This window comes from Bubalus kerabau, chromosome 15 (genome assembly GCF_029407905.1).
Source record: "Bubalus kerabau isolate K-KA32 ecotype Philippines breed swamp buffalo chromosome 15, PCC_UOA_SB_1v2, whole genome shotgun sequence".
Lineage (NCBI taxonomy): Eukaryota > Metazoa > Chordata > Mammalia > Artiodactyla > Bovidae > Bubalus > Bubalus kerabau.
Genome location: NC_073638.1, coordinates 58,765,653 through 58,776,536, shown reverse-complemented (window position 1 = coordinate 58,776,536; position 10,884 = coordinate 58,765,653). Strand labels below are relative to the sequence as shown.

Sequence of the window (10,884 nt, the reverse complement as noted above, 5' to 3'; positions counted from 1 at the left end):
CTCAGACACAGAGCTTCTATGTAGGACACAGGGATAAACTGAGGCCAAAAAAACGGTAAGTGAGCACTCCAAGTTCACAGCGCCCTGAACAGTCAAACTGGAACTAGAGGCCAGACTCTACCTTGTGAAACCAAGGGTTCCAAGGGAAAAGAATATGGCTCGAATCCCAGGAATGGGGCAAGAGTCGGGAAAGGGGCTCTTTTCAACTATACCTGGCTGAGGGATTTCAAAATCTTAAGACTGCTGAAGTGCAGCACAAGACTGGCCTCGGAAGCCCACTACTCACACACTCTACCTCGGGAAGACTCGACGAGGCCCAGAGCCGCCTCTCGCGCTCTCGCGATACCAACTCCCGGCTCCGCTAGGCCCCGCCCCTCCACCGCAGCCCCTCTGTCGTCACTTCCTGTGGGTCTGCAGGTAGAGGGAGAAGATGGCGGCCCTGGGGGAGCCCGTGCGCCTGGAGAGGGGTGAGTGGGGCCGAGCCTGGGACCGACGTGGGCGGAGGAGGTAGGGGAGTGTCTTGTCGTCCAAGGGGGCGAGTGGGCCAAGCTCCGAGACCCCGAACCAGGCTTTCCCTCGCGCTGGCGCCTGTGGCCACCGATGTCGATGCGCCGGGCCCAGGGAGGGGGCTTGACGCTCTTGACTGATCCTGAGACCCCTTCTGTGTTCACACGGACTATCCCGGAGCACAGTATAGTTCACCACCACCTGTCTGCATTCGCAGATACACGCTGTACACGCGCTCCCTGCGTGGGCACGGCCTACTTTGCGTTCAGAGACGTGTCAAGCTGAGCAAATATCCCACGCCCAGTTCGGACAGGCTACACGCCCTGCCCGTATTGACGGGTTCATACACAGTGATCCCGCCTTCACTCACCCAGCCGGGACACGCAGCGCGTTCCCACCAAACCCCTCTCATTTATGCACAAATGCCATCATTACTTCCACCACAACCTCGCTTGTATACGTACTGGGGATATTTCCTGCCTGTGGTGCCCCTCCCGGGTACGGAGAAGGTGCTTTATAAACAATCCTTCTGCTGTGGTTCTGGAAAGAAGGTTGCATAACTAGAAGGTATAGTGATTGTAAATTACGCTAAAGTGCAGCAGCATTCTTCATCACAAATCCTATGATTGCTTACTGGTTGATTGCTTCCTTTTTAGAGCTGTCAAGGAAAATAAAACCTGTTCGCTAAGTAATTAAAAACCGAAAAGCCAGTGAAGTAAAAGACTATGAGCCTAAAAGCGTACTGATGCAGTTTTTTAGCATTCCACTATTCCCCAAATTCTTTATTTCATATAATTTCAAGTATACTTTTGACACACCTGTATTAGAAATCATCAGTAAGAGTCAAAAAGTAAAACTAGATATTTCGAGTACTAGTAGTAAACAAAGTGTAAGATGGAGATTGACAGTATCTTTAAATATTAACATTTGCATTTACAGTCTGAATATTTAAGTAGCTTCTGCTCTAAAAAGGGATACATTTTTAGAATTGAATTTTGGAGTCTTTCCTCATACCTTTACACAGACCCATGCACATTTAACATTATTTATTCCTTGTGGTATTCACTATTTGTAAGTCTCTTTACAAGTAATGTTTTCCTCCAGCCCACCAGACCATTAATTAAAGTATCATTTTGACAGAGCAGCAGCTTACTCTGGGAAGATTTGCTAAGTTAGACCTAAGCCTGTGACATGTTCTTCCAAGCACAATGACACTGTGCTTTGTAGATGGAAACAGATTTGTCTGGTGTTAACTGGAGTAGGTGTTTTTCTTTGAAAACTAGTTGTAGAATTTAACATGTTGGCAGTCTTTTGTATTGTTAAGTGCAGTACAAAGTGTGAAGCTTCACCTCTGGCATTTAGTTTTGGTAGTCATGGCTTTTTGTTTTTTCCTGTTTCAGAGTTCATTTCAGTTCCACAGTAAGAGTGCTCAGAACCTGAGGATAAGCTATTAGTGGATGTCATTTAGCAGGATAAGAAAGATTACATCCACTCTGATTCTTACTTAGCATTCTGTTTAACAGATTCTATTAAGAAACTCTCCCAGCAATCCTGTAAAATTAGTTCATATGATCAAGATCCTGAATGCCTTCAAAGACATTGAAACAAGATTTAGTGGAACACATTTGAGAACATACTGGGTACAGTTTAGGTTCGGTAAAGGATATTTTACTTTTTCAATTTTTTGTTAGTTGGAAATTTTCATCTAGCTTGTATATTATAATTTTGTAGGTCAGAATATTTGATGAACCAGCACTCCCCATTCACCAGCTATTCTGGTGGTGGGAGATGAGAATGGGGAAAGTTTTTTCCCCCTGCATTGGATTAACATCAGTTTAAGCTTCTATTACCTGAAATTGAAAAATCTACTTCTTTGTTCACTACATTTATTCCCAATTTTCCAGTTGCAAACAAAGACAGCCATACTGGTTCTATAAAGAGAAAAGTTCAATCCTTTAGTATAATAGGAAATTTGGAATTTCTTCCACTTAAGACAAAAGGAGGGAAGGAACTTTAGAATAAGTACTCTAGCCCCCTGTGGTACAAAAACCGTTAAAAAAAAAAAATCAGGGGAGAAATAGTATGAAACATGACTGAATCTTGTAAAAGTTTCTTAATTTGTAAAACACTTTTCCTGATACTTCCCAATGAGAACTGCCTAACAGGCTTAATATATTTCTATAAAAGTGCAGAACATCTTAATGTTTCTTATTAATTTGTGCTAATGTAACATAACATTTATGCTTGCCACATGCCAGGCTCTTACCATGTTTTTTTTTTTGATTGGTCATGTAATTCTTATAAAGGAGATACTGTTATTTCCATTTTATAGTGGAAAACAGACACAAGGAGTTTAAGTTACTTGCCCAAGATCACCCAGCTGTTACTGATACCAGATTCACAAACTAATTGCTTTGTATTTTGTAAACATGTATTTGACTGAGCTTGTCTTAATTAAAACACTGTGTGATGATCCTAAGTTGAAAGCAGACCAGTTAATTTTACTCATTTGTATCGTTGTTTTAAATTGCGTTCCTGCCAGTAACTAACTGCACATGTTACTGAAGAGTTTTTGTATGTACATATACATTAAGTTTTCTTTTGGGAAATAGTGACTTCATTAGCACATGGCGTTTTTAACTGCTCAGCGCTTTGGTTACTATTGATGGTAGGTAAATTTTTATTGACTAGGTAGCTTCTGATAATGGTGTTAGCTTTTCTCAAGTACTACAATCTTCATGTGTCTGTCACATTTGAGCTCCAGTTCTTTCCTGTGATGTTTAGGACTTTATATTTGTTTTCCTGTGTCTCTTAAAGATACGGTTTTTCAGATTTTATGCATGTTCAGCATCAGTTTTTCTTCCTAATCTGCTGTAAAATTTAACGTTCTTCTCAGGCTTTACATTCCCACCCTCCATACATGAACCCCCACACACACAAGTTCGTAGTCTTAGGCTTTTTTTCCCTCTGTGTTCTATATATTTCCTGTTAACCATTGAGGAATAAATCCTAAATGCTGCACTGTTACAGAGGCATTTAGAGAAAATTATCTATTGGTGTGTGTTTGTTTAACTCTAGATATTTGTAGAGCAATTGAATTGTTGGAAAAACTGCAAAGAAGTGGCGAGGTACCACCACAGAAACTTCAGGCTCTACAAAGAGTCCTTCAGAGTGAATTCTGCAATGCTGTAAGAGAGGTAAGTAAATGGGATTAAAGGTGACTATAAACTTGTGTTATTTAGGGTAAGATAACATTCTCAAATTTGGGTTTGTAGTTTCTTAAAGTTAACTTTAGAACCCACCCCTCTTATTTTTGGAATTTCTAACAAAAAGACATGGTACAAAGATGCATAACTTTTTCTGAAATTTTGACACATTCATTAACTTTAAAAAGAACTCAAGCGTGTTATATTTTGAGATTTAAAATCACAGTGATAACTGGGTTTTGCAGGTATATGAACATGTCTACGAGACTGTGGACATCAGTAGCAGTCCTGAAGTGAGAGCTAATGCAACTGCAAAGGTACATTTTTTTCATTTACTGAAAGTGAGAGGATGCATCACAAATTAGAGGTTTAAAATGTAAAGCTATTAGTTTCAAAATACTTATTTTTAAAACTAACAAATAGTACCTTTCAAGTTACACTAAACTTGATTACTGAAAAGTAGGACTTTTTAATTGGCTTTACAAAACATTTTATACAGTCTGATGATACATTAAAATATATTTTCACACAAATAACATATATAATATGTGGTTACTGTAAGTAATATATATATCATTATGTAAATATTCATCAAAATTCTGAGGTATGGATTATTAGTCTCATTTTATTGGTGAGGAAGCATCAAATTAGATTACTTGCTTCAAATCACACAAATAGTAAATGGTAGATCTGAGATACTCCCCTATGTTGCCATTCACTTTCTCCTTAACCTTAACTCTGCAAATAGGAGGTTACCTCCTCAGAGCTACAGGTGGCAGGTTTTATGTATTTTTCTGTACCAGTGTTTTCCTTAAATAATTCAAGCATTGATCTCTGTTCATCATATGTGGTGGTGATGGTTCAGTCACTAAGTTGTGTCTGACTCTTTACAACCCCATGGATTACAGCATACCAGGCTTCTCTGTCCTCCTCTATCTCTTGGAGTTTACTCAGATTCATGTCCTTTGAAGCGATGATGCTATCTAGCCATCTCATCATATTTGGGTTAGAATAAGTTACTGTCAGTAGTAAGTGGCTTAGACTGAAACTAGTCATTAGCAGGTAACTATTCATTGATAGTTAACCGGTTCACAAAAGGCAATGTTGGATTCTCTGTTGAGTCATGTGGGTATTGTTTGACAGAGTGGGAAAAAACAATTAAAACTTGGGTTTAATTCCTGACTTTCATAGCCTCCTGAACTTCTGAACCTTAGTTCCATTATCTATAAAGTGAAGCCTCTTTAAGAGCTTAGAGTATTCAGCAAATCTTGATTTTCTTTCTTCCTTCCCATGTTTCTCATACACCCTGATCTAATACACAAAAAAATAGTACCAGACTACTTAATTACATTTAAAAGCAAAATGAAACCCTAATTCTCAACTTTGTGTTAGAATTCCTCTGCATTAGTCTAAATTTGAAAGATGTGGATCTCTATGTGTTAAGATACAGTGCAAATAGTACAGCAGCCAGAATGCCTGCATAAAAGGACACCTGCCCACGTTTAGGTTACACATGTGGGTGGTGCCACCCCAAATCCCCTGAACAGACCAGGCTGACCAGCCCCAAAGTCGGTGGCATGTGAGGAGAGGGGGTTCTCCTTGTTAGTGTGCACAGCGTTCATCTTCCTGGCAAGGCCTGCTTGCCAAGCACTGCACAGAAGTTCTGGGCACGGGAAGGACCAGGAGTGACCTGAACGACCTCAGCACTTTCTGCATAATCCCAGAGTAAGCTTTCCAGTCGTCCTCTTAAAAACACCATCTACTTAGCTTACCTTCACTGTCAGTGAATTTATGGACATTCAGACATCAAAAATACTTCAAAAGTGGTTTTTAATTTGATACTGACATCTAATTATCATTATCACTGTGATTCCACAGTGATAAGAAAACACTCTTATGATTTCAGTACCTTTAAATAAACCATGAAATTTTGCTATTTTGTTTTACGTCCCTGAATATGTTTCAGTTGTTTACTGGTTTATAGTCTATGGGAACTTAAATAGAATTTATATTCTGCAATTGTGTGAAAATTGTATAAATCTTAATTATGTTGAATCTGTTCGTAGTGCTTTTCAGGTCTACTATCTCCTACTTTTCTATCATTGTATTAATTTTTGAGAGTTTGATATTGAAACTCCAACTAAAAATCTACTTAAAAAATATGTAGTGGGACTGTATGTAACTTGGTTCTGTATTTTTCATATCTGCTGTAAATGTGTTACCATACCCTCATAATTTAAAAAAAGAAAGAAGAAGTGGTTTTTAAAAAGGGACAAAAGAGTGAAGTAAACAAAGGTCCTATTTTTTTAAATATGTGAAATTTTCTTTCAGGCTACCGTTGCTGCATTTGCTGCCAGCGAAGGGCATTCTCATCCTCGAGTTGTTGAGCTACCAAAAACAGAAGAAGGCCTTGGATTCAATATTATGGGAGGCAAAGAACAAAACTCTCCAATCTATATCTCTCGAATAATTCCAGGTGGAATTGCTGATAGACATGGGGGCCTCAAGCGAGGAGATCAGCTCCTTTCTGTTAATGGAGTGGTAGGGATGCATTTTATTTCTACTTGACCACTTGGGGGTGTATTTGAGTTATAGAAACAGTCGTGCCTGACTCTATGACCCCATGGACTGCAGCCTGTCACGCTCCTCTGTCCATGGGGATTCTCCAGGCAAGAATACTGGAGTGGGTGGCCATGCCCTTCTCCAGGGGATCTTCCCAACTCAGGGATCGAACCCGGGTCTCCTGCACTGCAGACGGATTCTTTACCGTGTGAGCCACCAGGAAAGTCAGAAGATGCAGGGAAAGACCAAGCAGCTTTGTAGCTTAGAAATCCCTTGGAAGACTCTTAGGCACTGCTCTTTAGTGGAGTGATACTTTTTGAAGCACTTTGTGTGTGTTTTGCTTCTTTCCAATGTAAATTAGCAGTGCTTAGTGTGATTTTTATGAAGTTATTAAGCTCTTCAGTAGTTAAGGCAGTACATTGAATTGAAAGCCTCTCCTTGGTTTAACTTTATCAAATAGCAATTGCTTGATTTACTTCTGACCTAGTGAAATAATAGGGCATGTAGATTGATATGCTAGGTATTTGTAACTTAAAAACCAGTTCCTGGACTGCAGACAGAATATGATTTAGCAGACAATTTTACACTAATTAAAGTGAAAGCAAGATTATTTCATAGGTCTGTAGTTTGAAATGCTATAACATTAACATGTTTTTTACTTGTATGTGTTTTAAACATTTTTCATTTTGAGTTACGTACAAAACCTAGATATTAATTGTGTCTCTGGTTTGTTTTTTCGTAGAGTGTTGAAGGAGAGCATCATGAAAAAGCTGTAGAGCTGCTGAAAGCGGCGCAGGGAAAGGTTAAATTAGTAGTGCGGTACACACCCAAGGTCTTGGAAGAGATGGAGTCACGCTTTGAAAAAATGCGATCAGCAAAACGCAGGCAACAGACCTAATGGCCGTTAAAACCTTTATATTCCATTTTGCTTTTAGCTAGAGAAGTTTTACTTGTGACCTACTGATGGCCACAATGCCAATGATTGTAAAAACAACAACAAACTTCCCGTGAAATCCTCCTTGCCATTTTATAAATACCTATTTTAACATCATTTATGGTTCCAGAGATGCATACACTTTTTTCTGACAACAAAAAGTAAAAAGGTAGTGAGGGCAGTTCTGTCCTCCTGTTTTTACAGGCCTTTTTCAACAAATGCAGATTTTGTCATAAAGTTGTTATAGATTTTTAAAAATGCTTTTTTAATATTAAAATGTACTTTTACATTCTTAAATCTTTTTTTAGGAAAAAAGGTTTTCTTTATTTGCTTATTTAAAAAGAACAGTTCTCCATTCTTTTTTTTTTTAACCTGTAACATTTCTTTATGCTCTTCCAAGAAATTATACATAACAGTCTCGGCAGTTCATTACACTATGAATCCATTGTTAATATCACTGCTGCATTTTGTATTTGAAACACACACACAAAATAATTAATGGTAAATTATAACTCAGCACAGTGGAAGTTTTTTACTTTTATTTAAACATAATATATAATGAATATTCGTTTGTACTGATTTATAAAAGTTTTTAAACACTGATACAATCATCGCTAAAATATGTATTCTTTCATAATATTTGAGCAGTGAGGCAAGAGAATGTAATTTGATTGTTTGCATTACTGATTACATCTTTCTGTTTATATTCAACTATATCATAAATTACAAATGCAAAAAAGGTTTAGGTTTCTTTTGCAAATTTTTTAATGCTATTCATTGTTATTTAAATATATCTTATTTTTCATCCTTCCATTCCTAGAGATGAGCCAGTTAGTTTGTGATGGGATATAGCAAAGGGGAAAAAATAATACTTATAACCTCGCCAGCCTCAAGAGTTATAGCTCAATTTAAAGAATTGATACTAAGTAAGAAAAAGATATGTTTTAAGATATATAGAAATTATGATGTGATGCATTTCATAAGAATCTGCATACACTTTGTCAAAATGAATAAGAACTCATTCACATTAAAGTTGTTATGAGAATTCTGAGATACTTTCATTTGTCCACTGGATGTCACTGTTTTACTGAAAGGCAGCTATTAGTGGATGACTGTGACTGAGGTCTTTTTAAAGGCAGAAATTAAGAGTTAAGGTTCATGTTCAGACATAACTTAACATTTGGCTGGCTTTTACAAATTTTAAGTGACAGGTGCTAGAAAGAAAATAATGGATTGAAATATATAAGGACTTTACAATAATTATCACCCCTGTGTAAAGAGTGGGCATTTTGTGACATTCCTTCAGGAAGAATAGAAATGTGTATCTTTTTCTGCATGTTTGTGAGCACTGTGAGTCTTAAAAAGATTATTCCAGTTTTCAGTGATTTCAGAATAAAAGTCAATCAGCATTGTTATTTATCTTTTAGGTATTGAACACTGGATTGCATGGTTGAATGTGTTTTTAGTCCACTACAAAATGTGCTTGTTATTGATAGGATCATGTTGTTGAATTGTATATTTCCAAAATTAATTGATGTTTTTAAAATGTTGAGACCAAAGTAGGGTAGAAGAATTATGGACTTAATTTAAATGTAAAATTACTAGAGGTATTTGTTGTAGAGCTTTATATGTTAGAGAGAGGTATTGGTGCATATAAAACAGTAATATTACTGTCGCGCTTGTATCCTTGCATTGCAGGCTAAAGAAACGCTGAGGAAATCTTGCTTTGGTATTGCTGCAGCTGCAGTGGCTTTAAGGGTGCGTCAGCATTTCCTTATAAATGACAGCTTCCTGGTTCAGTGTCTCAGCTGTTGCAGCACTTTCAGCCAAGTTAAATCTTTTTTGGTGTTGAAACTTAGTAAGTTGAGTAAGCTATTTTTTGTTTCTTCTACAGTAATCCACAATCTGTTCTTTGTGTGGGTTGGCACTTATTTATAATTTTTAAAATATGGATAGCTTAAAAGAGCCAAATACAGTAGTTTTGCCTGCTCCTGTTGAGCATGAGTAGCAGTAGTTTATTTTCTTTAATGCAGTTTTCATAGTATATCCCAGAATTTTAAATCATGACCATAGGAAAATGCAGTCATTCAGTGGCGAAGATGTATGATAGTGATTTAGTATAGTGAGGAAATGAGGGGAGTTTTCATCTTATAAATGTATGGTTTATGAACATAACTAAGACATAGTAAATAATAGGTATTTGATTTGTAAATTATATCTTCCCTCCCCAGTTTCCATTTATTTTTTTGGTATTTCAAAATAAGTTGACTCAGTGATTCTCAACCTTAGCTGCATATTAGAACACCCTGCAGGCCTTCAAAAAAAATAATGACACTTGAGTCTTACCCCATCCAACTAAATTGCAGTCTCTGAGGTGGGGTCAGATGCTTATTTTGTCGAAGCTTTCCAGCTGGTTCTAAAGGACACCTAGGGTTGAGGACCACTGTTTCCCCCTTTACGACATGCTCTAATTACACTGGACTCTGTTTGGAAATGTCAGAATAATTCAGTTTACAGCTGCTACTAAATGGCTACAAATGTAAGGGTCAGTTATATTTCTTAGTAATCTCTTTAGGAATAAAGGTACTTGGCATTCCTTATTGGGGAAGTAACTACAGCTTAACTTTTCTTTCTTTTTTTAAATAAAATCTACCAGTAGTATAAATGTAAGTTTTTAATGTCTGTCACCTTTCTGCCCTCTTTGCCTTTAAAACTTTCAAAAATGTCTGTTATTTGAGAAAGCATGTGTAAAAATTGCAGATGATATTTAATAATATTTTCATTGATAATTACAAACTGTCTTAATATGGCCATTTTATCCATTAGTATAACACTAGGTTATAGCGGCCTCATTTCTTTGGGGTTTGATCATTCAGATTTTTTTTTTTTTTTAAATCGTTGTCTTCCTCTTCTAAATTTTTGAAAATTACTTTGCTCAAGTACTTAAATAGTTTGGCTCAAGTACTTTGTTTACACTATAAGTGGATATTATAGCATTTAATAGAAGAAATGGCTATGGCTTATCTGAAAAGAATGTCAGCATGACTTGGTGTAGTCTTACAAAACTATGTGTTGTGAATATTTTATTATGTGGAATGAGCATTGAAATATCCAGGACTCTAGTAATTGTGTTTCCTGAATAAATGTACATTTATGAATTTTCTAACATTTTTTGTTGTTCCTTTGCTAACAGTCTGGTTTTATACTTTTTATTGTCCAAAATGTCACTAATAGTGTTTCTTCAAAGGTTGTTGTAGTTCTATAATGATGAAATAGTGGAAAAGTGCTTGTTCATTAATTTTCAAGAACTTCTGGACTAATTTGTATATGGGTATAGTTGTTAAAAGCATCAATAAACAATATGCTTCTACTTTAAGTTTGAAGTAAAGGAATATAGTAGCCAAAATAGATTTAACACTTTTTCAGTGGGTGACTTCATTTATCAATTCTGATTCTAAGGCTTTCTAAATTTGTATTAGTTATATTTTGGTTCTTTGGATTTAAAAAAATATTGATGTAACTACACAATCATTGTGTTTCTGAAACATATATATACAATAACTTAAATGAGGTAAAAGCATACTCAGGTGGTTACTGGAATGAAACTTCAAATTCCTACATTTTGCTTTGCCTTTCCTAAAATATAACTGGAGAGAATAAAGATTCTGTTTTATT

General features: G+C 36.6%; 1 protein-coding gene across 1 annotated transcript; it reads left to right on the top strand.

The window, feature by feature from the left end:
- The first annotated feature begins 321 nt into the window (after positions 1-321).
- On the top strand, positions 322-10,375 carry LIN7C (lin-7 homolog C, crumbs cell polarity complex component). The gene is made up of 5 exons (XM_055549172.1): positions 322-467; positions 3,586-3,704; positions 3,959-4,030; positions 6,045-6,254; positions 7,018-10,375. The coding sequence occupies exons 1-5, from the start codon at positions 431-433 to the stop codon at positions 7,171-7,173; spliced, it is 594 nt and encodes a 197-aa protein (XP_055405147.1). The 5' UTR covers positions 322-430; the 3' UTR covers positions 7,174-10,375.
- The last annotated feature ends 509 nt before the right edge of the window (positions 10,376-10,884 follow it).

Coding starts and splice junctions, on each gene's coding strand:
- LIN7C (XM_055549172.1), top strand. CDS start 431: ATGGCGGCCCTGGGGGAGCCCGTGCGCCTGGAGAGGG. Junction 468..3,585: donor GCCCGTGCGCCTGGAGAGGG/GTGAGTGGGGCC, acceptor GTTTAACTCTAG/ATATTTGTAGAGCAATTGAA. Junction 6,255..7,017: donor TCCTTTCTGTTAATGGAGTG/GTAGGGATGCAT, acceptor GTTTTTTCGTAG/AGTGTTGAAGGAGAGCATCA.